Here is a 20,098-nt window from a genome sequence, read left to right as displayed (position 1 = left end):
ATCCAGTATCTCTCATAGGAACTAGAAGCTCCTCCTAGCTCAAAACTATTATGCAACAGAAGCACCTTATAATCAAAGTAAATCGTGCATATATTCTCAAATACCTTGGTTAAGGAAAAAACAGAAGAATGGAATAACAAAAGGTTCATTTCTATGTTAAAATATGAACAAACACTGGTCTGACAAGATAAAATATAAGTGCATGATCATGTAACAACATAACACGATTGAAAGTAGCAACCTTACAAGAGAAAGTAAAACTACAAACCCATTACTATGAATGTAATACAAGAATGTTGCAGAGTCAAGACTGTTCAACATGCTTTTCTCAACTTAATGTAAAATACTAAAATCTCTGTTTTTGAATTTGCTCACATGATCTTTAATTGATTGAGATATCAGACATGCCTTTTGGGTTTTGCGCACACTCAAAAACCAAAATCATCTTTTCAATAACAATCATCAAACTTATATATGATCATTACTAGGTTCTTCGGCTTAAATAATCTTGCCAAAACACGACGCACCTCAACTATTATTAACAGATTTTGACCCAAAAATATTATTAACTATTATTAGCAGCTCCTCCTAGCACAAAACTATCATAAGCCAGTACATGGAACAAAAGGCAAAATTTATGCCCATTGCTAACTCAATAAGACCTAGAAATGCGGAGTTTAAAGACCAAAAAACATCAACCTGACACTAAAAATGAATCAAACACGCGCACGCAGACACACACAACACAACTAATACAATTGTCAAGAAATATATAAAGGCATTAGCCATCAAAAATAACTCAAACTCATCAATAACGAATCGATCACATTGCATATCCACAATACATCAATTTTATAAAAAAACTTCTACCAAGGAAGTTAAAAATTATTCCAATAACATTAACAAACTAAGAACACAATTAAAAAAATGATCATTCCAATACCACAGGAGCACCCAAAGCCTTAAGCACATACACACAACTAATACGAACTAATAATCAAGAAATTTATAAACGCGATAGCCATCAAAAACAACCAAACTCATCCATAACGAATCGATCACATTTGCATATCCACAAAACATCAAATTTTCTAAAAATTATTCCAATAACATAAAAAAAACCAAAAACACAAAAAACTAGAATCTCATTCCAATACCACAGTAGCACCCAATGCCTTAAGCTTCTCGGAAATCGCCTCGGCCTCATCTTTCGTCAACCCTTTCTTAACCAAAACCGGAGCTTTCTCAACCAACTCCTTAGCATCCTTAAGCCCCAAATCAGTAAACCCCCTAACTTCCTTAATAATCTTGATTTTAGAAGCAGGGTCAAATTTCTCAAGCTTCACATCAAACACCACCTTCTCAGCAGCCTCCTTAACCTGACTAACAGGCCCAGAAGAAGAAACAGACCCACCAGACTGAAGGCCCACAGCAGCAGGCCCATATTTGTTAAGACCCATCTTGTACCTCAAAAGAATGTTGTAATCATAATTTTCAAGCTTGCTTAAACTGAGCAGCTCATCAGCAATTCTTTCGAGTTTTTGGGTCTGGGCTTCAGAGGGTTTAGTGAGAGTGCAGAGAGTTTGGGCTAATTGGGGTTTGTGAGTTGAAAGAAAGAGTCTTGATAGGGTTTTAGAAGCTATTGAGGTTGCCATTTTGTGATGTGTGTGTTTTTGTGTGTGTAAATGATAAACAGAGTATAAAGATTGATTTTTTAGAAGAAATTGAGTGTAAGAATGTAATTGGGTTTTTTGGGTTTTAGGGTTTATAAAGAAATGTGATGTGATGGGGATCTAATCAAATTGTTGGGTTTTATGTGCAAGCTGCAAAATGGGGAAGGGGAGCATTTCGGGCCGGGTCGGGTTTGTTGTGTCAAATGAGTTTTTTTTTGTTGAATTGGTGTGAGGTTAAGGTTATTGTTGTTGATGAATACAGTAATAATTTTTGTTATTTTTTTTTGACTAATTTTGGCTTATAGCCTTACAAATGAGTATTTGTTCTCAACAATTCTCGGGCTGAGTCAACCAGGATCTGGGACGACAGAGGATAAGCCCTTTACCACTTGAGCTATCCTCAATAATTTTTGTTATTAGTATGTCTATGATGCCAAGAAAAATAATGAATTTTGTGGCCTGAGGGAAAAGTTTCATATTTAATTTTTACAAGGAAATTGCTTGAAGTCTGCAGATTATAAGAGAATCGTCAACCCATTATACTATTTTGTAATTTTATATAAAAATTATGTCAAAATTACATTATTTTTAAATCCAATTTCAACCCATCAATACCAAATTATACAATATTTTTATACTATATAGGTTGTTTTATTATTAAAGTATAAAAATAAAATTAAAAGGAATAAAGTGATCGAATACTAATGAAACAAATTTGTTTTTTTAGTAAAAGAGTACAACGACAACATAAGAATATGTAAAAAAAACTCTAAAAAATTTAGTGTGCTATCAAATTTGGTGTAAATTTTGGTGTGTAACTAAAATGATGTAATTTTAAGAATTGAGTTGAAAAAAAGTTTTACACCAAAATGATGTAAAATTGTAAATTTAGAGTTGAGTTGGAGATGGTCTAAACAAAGATACGCACAAATTGAGTGCATTCAGATTATAAAAGATAATTTAGAAATTTAGTGAATACCGTCGGATTTTAAATAATTTTTTAAAATGTAAAATGAATCTCAGTTAATTTTAAAAATTCATAAAAATTTAAATTTAAATCTGGATAGAATACATTCCTTATTTTAAAATATAATGATCAGCACGACTGCATCAATTAATTTGCATTATAATTAAACAATGGGAAACACGGAGGACATAACATGTTTATTCTTTAAATATTGAATTAATTTGGACATCAGCATCATCACAAAAAAGATGCAGAATTATCCACTTGATGTATTTGACAGAATAGTAACCAATCCATCCTGCTCATGGCCTTAGGATTTAGAAATTCTGTTCTATTTACACACACTTTGATTGTATCATGTATGGATATTAAATATTTATGCTAACAATGCAAAGTAGCCTCATTCCAAACATTTGTCTCCAACTGGGACCTAAAAAAATGGTGTGTTTAGTGAATCAGACTAACATAAAACCTTGAATTGCATAAACTAGTTCAACTTCGCTTCCCACCAAAACTTGGTGTCCAAAAATTTAACAAAACCAGCACTCAATCATAATGAAATGTCATCAATCAGGAAGGCATTGTAAGTCAACATCTTAAATGTACATACAATACACAGTAACTCAGAAGGAAGCAGAAGAGACATAACAAAGCCAAATCCAGACAACTATAACCAACACAGCCCAAAAACCTCAACTTCCAGAAACATCGAAAACAACACCCCGGATAGACGGGTTTGGTTGCTTAGCTCTTTGACTTGGAATGCTTAACAAGCCATTCAATGACCGAGTCAATGTTGGTCGAGTTCTTGCATGAGATCATGTAGCAGCATACTTCTCTATCGGTAATAGATTTCAACCCCCTGAATATAGGAATGTGATCACAACATAATATAAGAACAAGAAAAAGAAAAAGAACAATAAAAATCTAATCTGCTATATTAAAGAAGGGGATAAGGAGATCAGAATTATCTTCACTCACATCTGATCTGTCAAAGCCTGCTTAGAGAGTGCTCCTGCTTTATCAATCTTGTTTCCTAACACTAGCAAGGGGATACCAGCTAGCGATGCTTTGCTTAGCAAATCATGAAGTTCGCTTTTGGAGACACTGAGGTTATCAGGATCAGCAGCATCAACAACATACCTGCGGACAAATGAAAAAGTTAGTGAAGTCCTTGTGCTATCAAAAGAAGATAAATTATGAAAAAAAATGTAAAATGTGCTATTATCCAAATAAGTTAAATCAAAATTGTTATTACTTCATATACATGTTCAGATTTAAAGATTGTAATTTATGATTCCAATGTATTTATTCCTAATTAACCTTGTGAACTACTTACTCCGTTTCGAATTACGTCAACTTTTAAAAAATCACACATATTAAGAAAAGTGAAAGTTGATAAGAAAAAGTTGCATTAATTGCATTAAATGAACATAATATGTGGTATATGGTTAATCTTGGAAATATAAATTTGAGATATGTGGAATAGAGTTGATTTTGGAATCATAAACTTACATTAAAAGTTGAAGTGGACAACTAATATGAAACAAATTTTCTTTCCTCCAAAGTGGACATGTAATTTGAAACAGAGGGAGTATTGTGTTGCATGATGATACAGGAGGGCAATCTTCAAATCAATTTAGACTATAATCTAAATTACTTTCACAATGACGGGTTGTTTCCAACACTTCCAAACGCAACGTTTTTTCTTAGATACTAATGTTGAAGGAAGGTTAGAAGATGTGGCTACACTGAGAAGACTATTAGTATTCCTTGAAAATTGAACACTACCCTAGTAGCATACTTATCAGGACAATGGTCTTGACTATTAGCAAAACGCGAAAATAAATAACAGAAATGCAGCAGCACTTGCTCAGACTGGTCAGCAAAATTGAACTCAACCTTGAGATAATGATGAAAAGAGAAACAAACATTGAACTGTTGCACATCTTAATCATATTACATCAACTAATGCAACTATTATAATTTAAAATTGATTGTCCCTAACCTAATTGTTTTCCGGAATGCATTTACTTGTGACTGTATTGTATGCTATTTATTAGAGCTATGCAAATCCAAATATGAAAAAGAGGAAAATTTGTGCAATAGCTTAAAAAAGAAATGGGATATAGATGTACTATAATTATAAACAGTATTATTGCAATACACTATAGCCAATTAGCTGGAGGTAAAGATGCATACACTATGGCAGAAACTGCACGGCAATATCTCTCCCACATGCTACGGAATCGGGGTTGACCTCCAAGATCCCACAACTTGATTGTGACATTTCCTTTGGTTACCTTACGCATATTAAATCCAACCTGAAATCATAATATAGAGTTATGCTTGATTACCCTCAACACAACATCTTAAGATATTATCAGCCAGAGGACATATGTAGCAAATTAGAGTAAATACAAGCAATAGCTCAGTGAAAACTGCTAACATAAGTAAAAGAGTTTGAACTTACTGTAGGAATCATGTCCTCGCTATATCCACCAGTCTAAAAAAAAGAGAACAGGTCACCAGCATTTAAAAGACCAGACACGAAAATCAGTACAATAATTAATTAATAAGTCTAAAGACAAATATAAAATTTATTAGAAGGATTCAAGCACTTCATTATTACCGCGACAACATTAACAAGTGAAGTTTTTCCAGCATTCTGAAGCCCTATCAAAGAAAGCTCCATTTCTTGCTTAAAGAAGAGGCTGCACGCAAATGGAATATTGATGAGACCATGAATTTTTACAAGATAATATAGGCAAGTATATATCTAATATCTAGGAATCTCCAAGAGTTTGTCATGGGAAATTAATTATGCAGTCGCTGCGACCAGAAAATCTAAAAATTTTAATTACATATCAAGTTCCCATATTAGAAGTCAATATATGGGTAAATGCACACAAATACATATAATAGTGCCAACTTCCTAGTAATGTCAAATGTTCATTGACCGTAAGATCAATGTACATTGGGATCAGTTCTCGCAAGCACGTTGCGGTGTAGCTAAATTCTTGAACCAGCAAATACCGCCGTTGACCTCTTAATCTTAGAACTTAAAGTCTGGTTGAGTTTTTAACCGAAGATTAAGACAAATGGTATAGACAAATATATCTAATCTAGAGTATAAAAGACACGAACTAATAGCCGTTACAGGTAAAGTTAAGGAAAATAATTATACATGTGCGGTGTGCCGCCATAATTGTGGACTGGTCCAATCCAACATAAAAATCTTACGTCCATTTTGCTCATGCCACGCGTCCTAATATAAGATTATAATGATGCAATTTCGAGAGCAGTAATCTAAAAACAAGAATCGCTGAAAAAATATGAATTAACAAGCACCTATCAGCTATTCTTTTTACAATCTGATTAAACCCATCGAATTCACAGCCTACATAAATATAGTAGCCAGCTACTCAACCAATGTTTACTGAATACAGACCATACATAATCAAACAACTGTACAGGCCGAACACAAACAATTTAGTCAGATATGTTCTTCTCCAATCCATTGTTTTGTTCACATCTCCATTAATCCACATAAAATTTAAATCAACTCTCACACAAAATGAATCTTTATCTCCAAGAACAAAAATTGAACCAAAATAACTAGTTCCTTTATTATTCCAACTTAATGTATCACAGAACCAACAATCATGTAACAAGAAAAACCCATCTTCGTAGCTCATTCACAAACAACTGTACAGGCCGAACACAAACAATTTAGTTCAGCTATGTTCTTCTCCTTGTTGCTCACATCTCCATTAATTCACATAAAATTTTAATCAACTCACACGAAATCCTCACAAAATTGAATCTTTATCTCCAAGAATAAAAATCAAACCAAAAAAACTAGTTCCTTTATTAATTCCAACTTAACATATTACACAACCAACAATCAAGTAACAAGAAAAACCCATCTTCGTAGCTCATACACACAACTTAATGAACCAAAAATCAACCAAATTTACAATCAACATATAAACAAGAAACACAAAACAATTAAAAAATATATGTAAATATAATTCATGTGGGTGTATCACAAATTTAAAAAAAAAAAAGAAATTGATACCTTCTGAGCCAATTGAGAAGAGCTTCCCATAAACCCATTGTAGAAAAATCAAGATTTCTCAAGAGAGAGCGATCTAGAGATCGATCCCTCTATCCAACAAATATTAAAATTACAATTATAATTAAGCCCTTCTTCTTCGTTTTCTTTTTTATCTCTGTGTATATATATATATGAGTTGTGTGTTATTTTTTTTCTATTCGTATGAGATGAGGAAAATGAATGAATGATTGGCACAGGAGACAAAAAGATTGTGTCATATTTGCCCTCGGAGATGGATTTAATTACGATTTTGCCAGGGTGATATAAGCTGGAATATTGTGAGGTGGACCAATGAGAGGAGAGATTCGTGAGTAGATGGGGGGATTACGCACGCGAAAGGCGCGTGGAGAGTGGTGTGGTTGACGGCGCAGCGAGGATGATGTACATTGGTTCGTGAGTTGCACTTTCAGTTGTGTCAGATAGTCGGGCCGACAAAGTAAAGTCAAATAGTTACTGTCATGGATGTATATGACTCTGTTTTGTTTGGGCTTTTTGAGGTATTGGTGTTGTCATCTGTTGGGCTTCACACCCGAATTTTTTTGTACGTTACCCCTTTGAGATCTTTTTTTTTTGAGATTTAAGCCGTGTTCGGAAGTTACTAGTTTGAATAAAATTAGTTTATTGAATCAAAAGTAGAGAATTGATTAGATAAAATTTCTAATATTGATATTTGATAATTAGCTTATTAAGATAATAGTTTAAACTCAATTTACTAATTTTCAAAAAGTGATTTGTTGGAATTTTTTTAATCGAATTATTGAAACTGTGTCTTGTCAAAATACGAACTGCTATTTTGAACAGGTATTTATCACATCGTTTGTTTCAAAAGAAATTAGCTCAATTCACTAGTTAAAACTATTTACTTAATTTTCTAGTCAAAATAGTCAGTTTAAATCGTGAACAATTAATCGCTAATTGCCAAATAGGAGCTTGATCCAATTCTAATTGAATTTCAACAGATTCTCATTTGGTTATTTTCAAAGGTTTGAAGAATTAATAATTTGTTACTTCATTTATGTAATAATTTGACTATAACTAAGATGAATAGAACAAAGAAAAAAAAAATCTTACCTACAATACGATACAAGATTCATATTCGTAGAGGAATTATTGTACACATTGGAGAGAGACGATTTTGAGGAGAATCTCTCAGTTTTATTTTAATTTTCAAGGAATATCTTAATGATGATACAGGATCCATGTGATTTTTACACCTAAATTTTGAGAATTGTTATATTTTGGCCAAACAAACCACCACCAAAACCTAATACCAAACAAAGCTTACCTGATTCTATCATCATTCAACACCTTGCAGATGGAAAATTTGTACCGACTTGTTATGGAGCATCTTGTCATACTACAGCAGTACTTTACTCATCAGTTGATTATAAATATCAATTGCGCCAATGAGTTAACATATTAATGTTCCGCAAGCAATTGCTGCTCAAACCAATATTATTCAATTCCTCCTACATAGTATACAACAAGAAAGACCATGCATGGATCATCAGGTTTTCGTTGGAAAAACAAATTCATTCCAGTACATGCTTTTCTAGACATTTTGCCATTTGCTGCAAATTTCAATATTCAATATACTCCTTCAAAGCAAATATCACAGGGAACAGACCAAAACAAAACTCATATTTCTAGCTACAGAAATTCCCCAGATGTACATGCTAGTGGACTGCCTTGGGGTGCTAACATAACATCCTGCCAGACATGACCTAGCGTGCTACCAATGTAACCTACCATGCAGAGAAGTCTTTTAATTCTTGAGCTTTAACACCCAATTTCCTTTTCTTAGTTACAGATACTGTATCCAGATCAGTGTCAAGAGCGGTGTTAGATTTGGCCTGAGGTTCACGTGTCTTCAAGTATTTCCCAACACCGCCTCCACCAACTCCAGTTTCAATTGTTCCAGTACCTGGATTGCTAAACCATGACCCAAGCTTATCCTGAAATGTAAAAAAGAAAATGTGTAAGAACAAAGAACAGAGTTCGCCAACCACAAAGTGAACAAATACCACATGTTACTAAAAAACCAACTTTATCTTCATCCTCGGCCTCTTTTTTTTCTTTTTCCTCAATAGCCTTCTGTTCCTCTTCTTCATCAAGTTCGGCATACGGATTAACAAACACCGTGACGCTATTGATCTTGATCTCTTCCTGCACAAGCAGCAGAAAAGGAGCAAGTTGATAATTGCACTTAGCATATATACTTTAACATAAGAGACTATTGATCTTGATCTCTTCCTACACAAGCAGCAGAAAAGTGAACACATCAAAGAAACGGAAGTTTGCATAAAACCGCAATACTATATACAAATAACTACGCAGGAAAATATACAAGATACACACATGCAGTACCAGTTGGCATTAACTTGAAATGGCCTTTCGTAAGCGATACGTGAGCTTAAATCCAGTCTAAATACTTCTTCATACAGAAATGACATGTTCATGTTACTATTTCACGTTTTTTACATAAAAAAAATACAGAAAGCTTCTACATTTTTTTATACTCCCTCCGACCCACTGGGATATGTACGTTACTATTCGGCACGCATTTCGAGGCTTTTATAAAGTATAGTTTCATAATGTTTTTTCAATTTTTTTTTTTGAATAAAAGTTTAAACATAAAACTTTTATTCAAAAAAAAATTAAAAAAATATTATGAAACTATACTTTAAACGAGCATTGAAAAGCGTGCCGAAAAGTAACGTAAACAATCCAGTGGGACGGAGGGAGTATGAACTAACCAAACTTCTACAGAAACCATATATTGTTTCCATTTCAGGACATAAAGTCCACCAATCAATTTAGTTAAATGAGATTTTATAGGAAACAGAACATTTGAAGTGTCTATAATTGATTTCCTAGCACAAGGGCAATAAACATAATTTCTAGGGAGAACATGAAGGAAATAACTAACCAAAGGACGATCGTCATCATCAACAGGAACCTTCTCCATTGTCGATAGAGTTGTTAAGCCTCCTACAACTCCCCCGAAAACGGTATGTTTATAGTTCAGATGAGTGGCAGACTTATACAAGATGAAAAATTGTGAACCATTTGTGTGTGGACCACTGTTCGCCATGCTAACAACTCCTCTTCCAGAGTGAAGAAGCTTCGAGTTCACTTCGTCTTTGAATGGCTTTCCCCATATAGATTCTCCTCCTTTCCCAGTGCCAGTAGGATCGCCACCTTGGATCATGAAGTTCCTGGACATTGTAAAATTGAAAATAGCATTACAAGTCTCAGCATAAATAAAATTACATTATTCTATGCTAAAGATGTACAAATTTATAAGAATCTCCATGATACCTTATACTTCTGTGAAAAGACACGCCATCATAATAGCCTCTTTCACATAAAGTTATGAAGTTCTCACATGCCCTAGGTGTTATATCACAGTGAAGCTCAATGTTCAAATCACCATGTGTTGTATGCAATTGAACATAACCTTTCTTCTTAGGGTTCTTTTCAACATTAACATATTCATATTCATTTACTGTGACAGGATCATAAGAAGTTGATGTGAAGGATCTTGAAGCAGCACCAGTTGTATAACTGCTCTTCACCTAAAGGAGTACAGAAAGCGTAAATGAATTACTGATATTAGCATAAATAATATAACATGTGCGACCTGATAAAACAAGGTCATCTCTGGGGATTAATCCACCAAGGAAAAATAATAATGAGAAACACGATAACAAAGATCTATAAAACCACTATCAAAAGAATAATTAGCATGATCAAGAACAAAGATCATAGAGGTACGCCTAAAATATACAATTTCTTTATGCAAATATGTAGCAAGCTTTGAAAAGTCGTGGTTGTGCTAATATCAAAAGTTTAAAACATTTATACTTTGGGTCAAGCTGTCAGAAAAATATGCTAGCAGATGATGGGGCGGGGAAAGAGCCTTACCAGCTTTGCATTGACAGGAGTTCTGTCACCAGCCTTGTGCATAGCAATTCGAGCAGCAGTTTTATCACTTGGAGCAGCTCTTGCAGCAGCTGCACTCCTTCCATGTACAGAAGCAGATGCAGCATCTACAATACTATAACCTGTTTGGACCTTAGACTCACCGCTTTTTTTTGATCCTGGGTCATCTTTTATACGCGATCTAGCAGCTAAAATGGATTCAAGAGCAGCAGCCCTTTCATTTTGAGCCTTTTCTCCACCACCACCATGTAATGAAAGTTTCTTTCCATTGTCAGTTCCAAGCTCCTTAAGCATCTGCTTGATATCCCCAGTCACATTAATGTTATATGTTGGATCCGACTCCATCTTCTTTATTTCTGCAGAGAAAATAGTAACTATCAATATTCAGGGAAAGAATTCTAAATAAATGTTTAAGAAAGGATAGATTTGTTATTCACCTTCATCATCGACCTTTAAACTTTTCTTTATGTGATCAAAATCCAAGAGAACCTTGCTGTCAATTGCATTCGGATTCTGCGTGGAAATGTTGAATATACGAGTAAACTCAGTGATACTCCAAGAATTGAATTCGACGTCCCTACTGTAATGGATGCCCTATTTCTTAATCTTGTAGAGAAAAAAGAAAACTCAAATGTATATCAATTTAAGTTATTAAGTTACTGCACTTGCTTATCTGCATAATCCTAATTCTTAAGTTGCTTCCATTTTCTTATGAATTGCCTAAATAAAAACATATATTTCTTCATAATTTTCAAATTACCAGTGGAACATACATTTCAAATAAATGCACTTAATTAAAGCATAAAAAAAATGATCTCAAGAAATATAATTACTTCCCCCATTCAATTCAGAACAAAGGATTCTAATCGTTCGGCCAAGTACCTGAATTGTTATGATATCCTCCCTCTTAAAAGGTTCATCAGTGAGAAGCTCCTTCCAGTTCTTAGTTTTAAGGTTCAATTCTTTGATGGCCTGTGCAGTAGAAACATTTAGATTAGAACAGCAAACTTAACAAAAAATTATTTCAGACCGCCAAAAAGAAACAGAGTCCTCTTAGATATGAGAACACAAACCTCATAGCAAAACACGTTTCCCGTTGTCTTTATCACAACTATGTGTGTAAATTCTGTGAATACCTTGTCCAGCACTGGGCAATGAAACTCTCCTATAAAGAAGGAGGGGGGTACTGTTATAACTGATCGTTTTAAAGTAGAAATTTACATTAAATAGCCTCAATCAAAAACGTACAATGAAAGCCAGAAAAATTAACATGAACAGTTGTCAGATACATAAACATGAACAGTCATGAGAATAAACTAGGGATTCGGGAAACAGAGAAATGGAGAGTCGCCAATTTAATTGAAATGAATAGAACATAAGGTACAAAAACAACAGATTATTTATATATACATATAGAGGGAGAGAAGAGTAAGGTAAAAAAAATCGAATAATTTTTTACTATTCTACTGTTTCTATTTTCATTGAATACTTTTAATTTGAGTATATCCTAAATTGCACTTAGAACTGCTCACGAATATCTGCTATTAAATACCAATTTAAATTAAGAGAGAGCCAAAAAAATAGCAGAGACTACTATCACGTGAAACATTAGTCAACAAATTCACAGCTGTGAAAATCTAGGGACATGAGACTGGGAGGGTCATCACTAGCATTCAACATACAAATAAAGATGCAAAATCTTCCTTCGCTCAACAAAGAGTGGAACATTATCTTACACATCTTTACTTCCAATAATACTCTTAATCACACCCTCAATTCGCTGCCAGTGACAGTGACATCCGCTGCCTAGGTAAACTCGGTCCAAAATGAGTTTCAGAACAATGACTGCAATTGAAATTTATGACCAATGGTGACACATTACGCATGCATAGAAACAACAAAAGAACACCAAGAGCTAAGCACCTCATTGACCACAGCGCCTATGAGCCTTAGAAAAATGTCCTTTAAAATTTCTTCCTTCATACAGATATTACTGATATTCATACCAGCTAGGTATGATCAAAATCGACCGAAATTTGGTTCGGTTTTTTAAGCTAAGCGATTAGATTTGTTTTTTTAGAATGACGAACTTGAAGCCAGTTCGTTCGGGTTTTTTAAAAATCATTCATTCTTCATGATTGGGAACTACAAATAATCACTTCTCGTGAAATATATTTTAAATTCTAGGATTGCACTATGATAATTGAATATAGATTTTGCTTGCATATTAATTTCGGTGTTTTCTTGTTATATACATGACATAATTGGAAAATTAGCTGCCTGACTTGGTGCGTTTTTGTGCAAGTGCAATTTTGTTTCTAAGCCTGTGCAAGTTTCTGCAAAATATTGGATTAACCATAAAACCAACCAACCGAACTTCGTTTGGTCCACGGTTCGAATTACTGTAGTAACTTGGTTCTTTCATAAATTGGTAAAACTCTACTTCTCTGTTTTTTACAACCATTTTCTCAACCCTTGCTAACCAAAAAGTGGTAAATCCGAGCATGAGAGTATTTCTATTGTATTCGACATTCAAAATTCAATAATTAGCAAAATGTGAAGGAACACAACAAAAAAAATTGCGGCCCTTTTTTTAAGTGTGCATGGCTTGGCTTGTCTATTTAATTACACTAATAAGTAGAAACACAACATAGCAATAAGAATGATGACTTGTAAAAATCTTACCTTCAGAATTCTTGTGAAAATTGAGTGTAATAAGGTCCTCGATTTTAAGCGGAGCACCAGTAACTGGATGCTTCCCATACTTTCTGATATAGGGGCGTATGTGCCTATAAAAACACAACAATATGATGTCATTTTTTGAAAACAAGACTCGAAAATGCTATAAAGTATCCAAGTAAAGCTAATTAATATGAGTCACTAGTAAAATTACAATGAGAGAAATTAACTTACATGATGTCGAAAACACTGCCATCGGGCGTGCATACTGGATCCTCAAACGGTGTAAAAGTAAGACTGCGTCAATAACACATGAAACTATATGAGCTCAATTGGGGAGAGAGAGAGAGAGAGAGGGAGAGAGGGAGAGAGGGAGAGAGAGAGAATAAGAGAGAGAGGGAGAGGGAGGGAGGGAGAGAGGGGAGAGAGAGAGAGAGAGAGCGAGAGGGAGAGGGAGAGGGAGAGGGTGAGAGAGAGGGAGAGGGAGAGTGAGAGAGAGAGAGAGAGAGATGCATACGCGCAGCAATAGAAGGGGAGGCGCTTGAAAGGAGTGCGGAGCTCTTTGGATTTGGCACCGCCCCATTCAGTGGCCCACTCCGTTTTGGTCAAGTACATACGATCTTTGCTGTGCTGCTTCTTCCCCATTGTAAAATTAGATGTAATCAGCAGCAGAGTCTCCAATCTAATTGATGATGTTATAAAGCAATCAGTAAGCCTGGGGCTTCAATTCAGCTTCAGAATTACAGAGTTATGACATGATGAAATTATTATATGTGATTTATCTGTGTAATTTGCTAGCCCTAACTTCGATTCGCCGACTTAACTTTTACAGTTTTACCGCTGCCAGCTTCTGTATTTTCCGGCTGGACTCGGTTTCCAGATATATTCAATTTTTTCATGATTTTTCGATTTTGGAACAAAGGTTTTATGTATTTGTTTGGAAATAAAAAATAAATATATTTTTGAAAAATGGCATTGAAGCATGAAAATTTAATATCATTTCAAAACAGAAAACCACAAATTTTATAAAAGTAACAATAAAATAACTTTCTAAATTAACTTTCTTTAAAACCATTTTTTTACAAATAAATAAATCACAAGAAAAAAATGCGTGATTAACAATGGGGTTAATGGTACCGTACTCGTAATTTTGGTTTTTTTTTTGCGTAGGTAACCCGCAGCCGCTACCATTCGGGTGCGCACTGGGTAAACCCTACGGGCTCACGCAATAGCCTGCAAACCACGTGAACCAAGGTAAACTGCATTTAAGCGACAGGCTCTGACTCAGGAGGCATAATCATAAATTCTCCTCCCGTGGGATTCGAACCTGTGACCAAGAGGATAGTTTTCCTCTCTTTAACCAGCTGAGCCAACCCTTGCGAGCATAATTTTGGTTTTCGATTTCAATTGTATTGAATCGTTACCCGATTCGGAATTCAAAATTCAATCTAAATCTAAAATCCAATAAAAATATAAATCAAATTAAAAATACCCGATAGATTCTTGTTAAAGAAATGTATGGGACCGTAGGGTATGGACCGTAGGATATATACAGGTCATATATTTACTTCAAAGAGTAAAAAAACTATTTCTGTATAGACCCCCGTTTTCCGGAACAGTGTATGGCAAAAATAGTATACAATTAATTTTAACATTAACAACCGGAAAATACTAATACAAGAAAATAAATAAGAAAAATACATGAGACAAATCTGAACTCATCATTATATTCCCGTGGACGTACTGCCTCTTTGATTTTAAATGTTTCATGTTCCCAAACTAACTAACATGTCTGATCCAAAATAAATGAAAATAATTATCACCTTCAACACTGCTAATTTCGTGATGTCTTATCTATTATAATACGCTGTCTTTACAAAAATTTATATAATGACGTGTAACTAGGGAGATTTAAAGTATCTAACCTGCATTAAATAACTCATCGTAATATATATCCCACCTCGATGTAATATCCACGTCATGCAATAAAGCATGGTCCCCTTTTCCTTTATATATTGAACTACACTTAAGAAATTTAAAAATTTCCTTCGTGTTGAAACGTCGATACATATCCTTATATATATAATCTTTACTTTCTACAACTATCTTTGTAGCAATTATTTTTGCAACGTTGAACATTTCTTTATATCTGTTCATGACAACCCCCTCTGAACATAACAGTAACTCAAGAAATATTTCACTTTTAATTGCCCCTTTTATTTATACTGTCATTTTAAAATTTCACGAAGAGTGCTAGCCTAATAGTGCATTTTAGGTTACTCCCGAGTCACACCTTAGGCCGCTATCTCCCGACCGAACTATTGGTGGGACTAAAGACTGCTCTTTCAACCTTCATCCCGGTAATCTATCTCCATTAGTATTTGCAAACTTGCTTACTTATTATCCTCTAACTTAGACAGGAAAAACACCTATCACTAGGACAGAAAGTCGGCACGCGTGCTTGGCACATTTTATATGTTCCGATCCGAAAAGATGAAGAAACTGTTCGCGAAAAAAGACTCATTTACCGGTCTGGCCTTCCCTAATTTTGAGAAAAGGCAGATTCAGTTGTCAACTTTCCCTGTCAAAAATATGATTCAATCATGATTGTCCATTTAATCCACATTTATTTCGTATCTCCTTTGTCCTTAAAACAACTTCTTAAATTCTTCGATTTTCATTCCTTTTAAATTTCGTCAAACAATTTTTTGTGTAACAACTTTTATCTCGGTCAGACGGCCACCAACTAACTACTTACAAATAAATTCATTACTAAGAGTCAATGGTTTCACATTTTTATTGGAAACCCCGACAGTTTTTACAAAATCTAATAATTCTTATCACGAATAAAAAGATAATTGAGACTATTTAGAGTAACCAAATTATCACCACGTTTTCGAAAATAAGAATCAACAATCAATATCTCGGGCGCTCTTGCAAATTACAAAGAAAAATGATATAATCCCAAAAAGTTGTTACAAATTTTTTTCTGAAACACTTTATAAATGGTAATTTTTCGGACCCCGCGTGCATTCATATAAGTTCACAAATTACATTTTGACACGTGTCATGCCACATTATTTTATAATTATTCTGGTACAAGTTTTGACTTATCCGGCATTACCCAATTTCAAAAGGAATAAACGATTTTCATTTCTAATACCAAACCTAAAACCATCGTGAGTGAATGCACCGATAGTAATCCACTTGTGTATCAATGTAAGCATTAAAATCACCACCGACAAATACAACTTGCTAATTTGGAATACATCTAACCGAATCTTCCAAAACTAGATATGCACAAAAAGCCTGACCCGAAAATCTGGTCCGGCCCGATCCGGTCAAAACCCGGTCAAGCGCGGCCCGGGCAAAGACCAGCCCGGGCTTAGGGTCTCGACGGGCCCTATATTTTTAGGCAAAACCCGGCCCGACCCGGTTAAAAGCCCGGGTTTCAGTTCGACCCGGTCTTTGATCCGACCCGATTAAAATCACGAAAAAACCTGGTTAAAATATGATTATTCTAATATATTTTCTTATATATTTATGAATTTACATTTACAATAAATATAAATAATATTTTAAACACATACATATTTAAATATTCGTGATTGATAATATTATTTATATACTTTATTGTAAGTTTAATGAAAGAAGATATAGTAAGTACATAATATATATTTGGATAACATTGATAAAACATATTATTCAATGAACATGTTTATTTTTTGCCAAACTTAAATATTTTCAACGCAGTAACGTTTTCATAAAATATTTTATGCAAACTGATACATTTTTACGATGATCAAGTTGCTAACATATATGTAGTCTTCAGAATCTCTAATAAAACTCGATCAAATTTAAATCAGAAAAAAGCCCGACCCGATTCGATCCGGCCCGAAAAAAAGCCACGTAAGACTCGCCTCGAGGGCCCAAACGTGTTCTGACATTTTCGGAAAGCCCGACCCGGCCCGGTTCGGTCAAAGTTAAAGCCCGAAAAACCCAACTCAGTCAAAGTACGGGCTTTTTAAGGTCAGATCAAAACCTAGCCCGTTGGTCCTTTTATGCATCTCTATCCAAAACACCCATAAAATATGAATTTAATATTTTTCAACCCGACTTAAAGAGCACATACACATATTAAAGTATCAATGATTGTCCGAGCTCCTAATTTAAGATACATGATTTAATCACCGCATCAATAGACCTTCACTACATAATAAATAATCCAGAGTGATTATTTTTTTAAATTTTTTTATATAATATTTAGATATAATACATATAATTTTCATACCTTATTAATAATTTAAATTTAATAAGAAATTTAAAAATACTATTAATAAACTTAAAAATTGGTATGGGCCTAGAGGCAAGACAAAACAAATTGGCCCAACTCTTCCTCTCGGGTCGAAGCTAACAGCAGCAGAAAAAATATCATTTTCTGTTTGCCTTGCCGCCGGAATGGGAGAGAGTAGCAGCAGCGGTGAAGAAGACGGTAACGCAGAATGGAAAGCCGCAATAGCTTCTGTAGCCGGAACTGATAACGGTCTTACTCACTCTAACGGCCATGCCTCAGCAACAAAAAGAAATAGCGTCACTTCTAATCACAAAGATATCAAACTCTACCAACTCAAGGTTATTATTTCCCCTTTAATAGTATTACTATTAATTAAATTGATTTTTAATTGAGTTTTAACTTTTTTTATTGTAATTGAACTTGTTTTTACAAATTAGTGTTGCAACAGGTGTACTGTGATCATTTTAGATTAACTGTTAATTTGTTTCTTTGTTGTTTTTGTAATTTTAAGATATTTCGTGTAACGATGTTGTGGCAGGCGCGAGAATTACTTGATAACATAATAGGAAAGAGCATTGAGATGGTGAGTGATCCTATTTATGATGCTGATGATGATGCCGAGATTGAGGGAGGTGGAGTTAGATTGTTCAAGGATGCACCTGTTGGCATTGTGTTTGATCATTCCAGTGAGTATCTATTGTTCTTAGCTCGACACCCCCCACAATTATATTATATAATTTTAAATCATCTAGTATATATATTTTTTATAATGTGATATGTTCGTCTTATGATTTTTTAACTGCTGTAGTATGTATAATATAAAAGTTATCTGAAGTAACTACAATCCGGGTTCTAAATGCTTTAGTATGTATAAGATATCAATTATTTGAAGTAAATTCGATCATAGTAGCATTTAGAAAAGGATAAAGCGGTAAGTTTATTTATCAGTAGCGTAGAGATTATTAGTATCTTCTTTTGTTTCGTTTGTATGTTTGGAGCTGTTAGCTCACATTTTAAGCTACTATACCTAAACACCGATCTAGCTCCCCAAATGGTATATGCTAATTAGTTTAGATTTGATTCAGAAATTTTTTGCATAATGTGTTTGTTGGTGTCACCTTCTTTGGTGCACATTTGAATGTTTTCCGAGTTGCACTTTAAGTGATGATGTTTTACACACTTATCCAGATCAACCTAAAGGACCAAGGAGAAGACCAAGAATTGTCCCCGGGAAAGAATTGGATGAAAAATCAAAGAAGGTTGGTTGTTTCTTATCAATCAATATTTGTCTTTAACAGAATATGACCTTTTATCTGATATATATTGTCTAAAATGATGCCTCACAGTTCAAGCACCAAGTCGAATCTGTCGCAGTTGATGGAATGAATATATTAATTGCAGCACAAAATGCTTGCCAGAAATCATTAGCTAAAATGGAAGCCAGAGATGCAGCTAGAAAAGCAGCTGTCAAGAAAGAGGAAGAAAGAGTTGCCCAACTGAAAAAGATTAGGGGTGAGAGATGGCTGCCTGCTATCGCCAAAACTATGCAAGCGAAGTCTCGAGCTAAATGAATTTACATGGCAACATGTAGAGGATTATTCTGCATTCTTATTTTGGTTGTGGCTCACATGATCCATGTTTTGAAGATTTAAAACTTGCGATTATTTCTATTTCTGCGATCAACACCATTGTCGCTTTTACTGATTTGAGCATTCCCTGTTGCTTATCCTGTTAGCTGGGAATTGACACATAGAACAATTTTGATAGTATTTTCATTGGTGTACCAAAGTTATTCCATTTTCCCCTTTTTGCCTAGGAGAGAAGTTGTTTGGCTATTTTGATAGTATTTTCACTGGTGCACCGAAGATATTCCTTTTCTTGTAGATTATATGTTATGCATATTTAAGTTGTCTCGCATGTGATGTGTACACTTAATTTTTTCAGCTCACAACTAGTTCTAGTTCATAAAATTAAAGTAGTTTTGAGTCACTTTTAACTCATGTTTTATTTGTTGTATGTAATTGTGTTTTAAACTTCTATTTTAATATCGAATAATAAAAATTTAATTTTTTTAGTTCATATTTTATTAAATTAATTAATTCCAAGTAAAATTAGCCAAATAGATCTATCCACTGAAATTTAAATTGCACTTTAAGGTGTACAAGGAACAATGCGGTGCATAGGAAATGTGTCTCTTGTGAATGTCCATAAAGATTTATGGCTTATAGATGAAGAGGGAAGATTTGCTACTAGTACTGAAGTGGAAAACAGCTTGGGAAAGGTTGTATTTTGTTTATTATCATCAAGCCTGGCTAGTAACCTGGAGTAGGGCGCATGGGTTGGGTTGGTTCGGTTTCGACAATTTACTGACCCAACCCATTTAGTTCGGGTTTGAAAATTTTCAACCCATTAATATCAAA

The 20,098-nt window shown here is 34.3% G+C and overlaps 4 protein-coding genes across 5 annotated transcripts; 1 reads left to right on the top strand and 3 right to left on the bottom strand.

Annotated features, from left to right (window-relative positions):
* Positions 1 to 981: 981 nt before the first annotated feature.
* Positions 982 to 1,863, bottom strand: LOC141723288 (uncharacterized). The gene has a single exon (XM_074525086.1). It carries the CDS (start codon positions 1,653 to 1,655, stop codon positions 1,146 to 1,148), a length of 510 nt encoding a protein of 169 aa, XP_074381187.1. The 5' UTR covers positions 1,656 to 1,863; the 3' UTR covers positions 982 to 1,145.
* A 1,238-nt stretch (positions 1,864 to 3,101) lies between these two features.
* On the bottom strand, positions 3,102 to 6,907 carry LOC141662134 (ADP-ribosylation factor-like protein 8b). Its single transcript, XM_074469183.1, has 6 exons — positions 6,722 to 6,907; positions 5,273 to 5,354; positions 5,114 to 5,146; positions 4,843 to 4,964; positions 3,622 to 3,783; positions 3,102 to 3,502 (listed from the first exon to the last, which is right to left on the bottom strand). The coding sequence occupies exons 1-6, from the start codon at positions 6,757 to 6,759 to the stop codon at positions 3,385 to 3,387; spliced, it is 555 nt and encodes a 184-aa protein (XP_074325284.1). The 5' UTR covers positions 6,760 to 6,907; the 3' UTR covers positions 3,102 to 3,384.
* Positions 6,908 to 8,179: 1,272 nt separating this feature from the next.
* Positions 8,180 to 14,242, bottom strand: LOC141662133 (peptidyl-prolyl cis-trans isomerase CYP65). Of its 2 annotated transcripts, XM_074469181.1 has the most exons (11): positions 13,902 to 14,238; positions 13,619 to 13,681; positions 13,391 to 13,494; positions 11,779 to 11,870; positions 11,588 to 11,677; positions 11,143 to 11,218; positions 10,688 to 11,061; positions 10,082 to 10,338; positions 9,690 to 9,978; positions 8,807 to 8,926; positions 8,180 to 8,715 (listed from the first exon to the last, which is right to left on the bottom strand). In XM_074469181.1, exons 1-11 carry the CDS (start codon positions 14,027 to 14,029, stop codon positions 8,506 to 8,508), a joined length of 1,803 nt encoding a protein of 600 aa, XP_074325282.1. In that variant the 5' UTR covers positions 14,030 to 14,238; the 3' UTR covers positions 8,180 to 8,505. The 2 variants fall into 2 exon arrangements, with proteins under 2 accessions (XP_074325282.1, XP_074325283.1); XM_074469182.1 differs by lacking the exon at positions 8,180 to 8,715 and having other exon boundaries at positions 8,908 to 9,013; positions 13,902 to 14,242.
* A 3,521-nt stretch (positions 14,243 to 17,763) lies between these two features.
* LOC141662132 (uncharacterized) lies at positions 17,764 to 19,611 on the top strand. Its single transcript, XM_074469180.1, has 4 exons — positions 17,764 to 18,016; positions 18,217 to 18,364; positions 18,867 to 18,937; positions 19,025 to 19,611. The coding sequence occupies exons 1-4, from the start codon at positions 17,843 to 17,845 to the stop codon at positions 19,247 to 19,249; spliced, it is 618 nt and encodes a 205-aa protein (XP_074325281.1). The 5' UTR covers positions 17,764 to 17,842; the 3' UTR covers positions 19,250 to 19,611.
* Positions 19,612 to 20,098: the final 487 nt, after the last annotated feature.

This window comes from Apium graveolens, chromosome 5 (genome assembly GCF_009905375.1).
Source record: "Apium graveolens cultivar Ventura chromosome 5, ASM990537v1, whole genome shotgun sequence".
NCBI lineage: Eukaryota > Viridiplantae > Streptophyta > Magnoliopsida > Apiales > Apiaceae > Apium > Apium graveolens.
Note: the sequence above shows the minus strand (reverse complement) of the source record. Positions and strands in the feature narration are given on the sequence as shown.

Excerpts from the sequence above, each read along its gene's own strand:
- LOC141662134 (XM_074469183.1), bottom strand. The coding sequence starts at position 6,759 with ATGGGTTTATGGGAAGCTCTTCTCAATTGGCTCAGAAG. Across the intron at positions 5,355-6,721 it reads CTTCTCAATTGGCTCAGAAG|CCTCTTCTTTAAGCAAGAAA; the intron begins GTATCAATTTCT and ends ATTTGCGTGCAG. Across the intron at positions 3,784-4,842 it reads CGTGCAGTTTCTGCCATAGT|GTATGTTGTTGATGCTGCTG; the intron begins GTATGCATCTTT and ends ATTTGTCCGCAG.
- LOC141662132 (XM_074469180.1), top strand. The coding sequence starts at position 17,843 with ATGGGAGAGAGTAGCAGCAGCGGTGAAGAAGACGGTAACGCAGAATGG. Across the intron at positions 18,017-18,216 it reads TCAAACTCTACCAACTCAAG|GCGCGAGAATTACTTGATAA; the intron begins GTTATTATTTCC and ends ATGTTGTGGCAG. Across the intron at positions 18,365-18,866 it reads CATTGTGTTTGATCATTCCA|ATCAACCTAAAGGACCAAGG; the intron begins GTGAGTATCTAT and ends ACACTTATCCAG.
- LOC141662133 (XM_074469181.1), bottom strand. The coding sequence starts at position 14,029 with ATGGGGAAGAAGCAGCACAGCAAAGATCGTATGTACTTGACCAAAACG. Across the intron at positions 13,495-13,618 it reads GGCAGTGTTTTCGACATCAT|GCACATACGCCCCTATATCA; the intron begins GTAAGTTAATTT and ends GTGTTTTTATAG. Across the intron at positions 10,339-10,687 it reads CTCCTGTCAATGCAAAGCTG|GTGAAGAGCAGTTATACAAC; the intron begins GTAAGGCTCTTT and ends GTACTCCTTTAG.
- LOC141723288 (XM_074525086.1), bottom strand. The coding sequence starts at position 1,655 with ATGGCAACCTCAATAGCTTCTAAAACCCTATCAAGACTCTTTCTTTCA.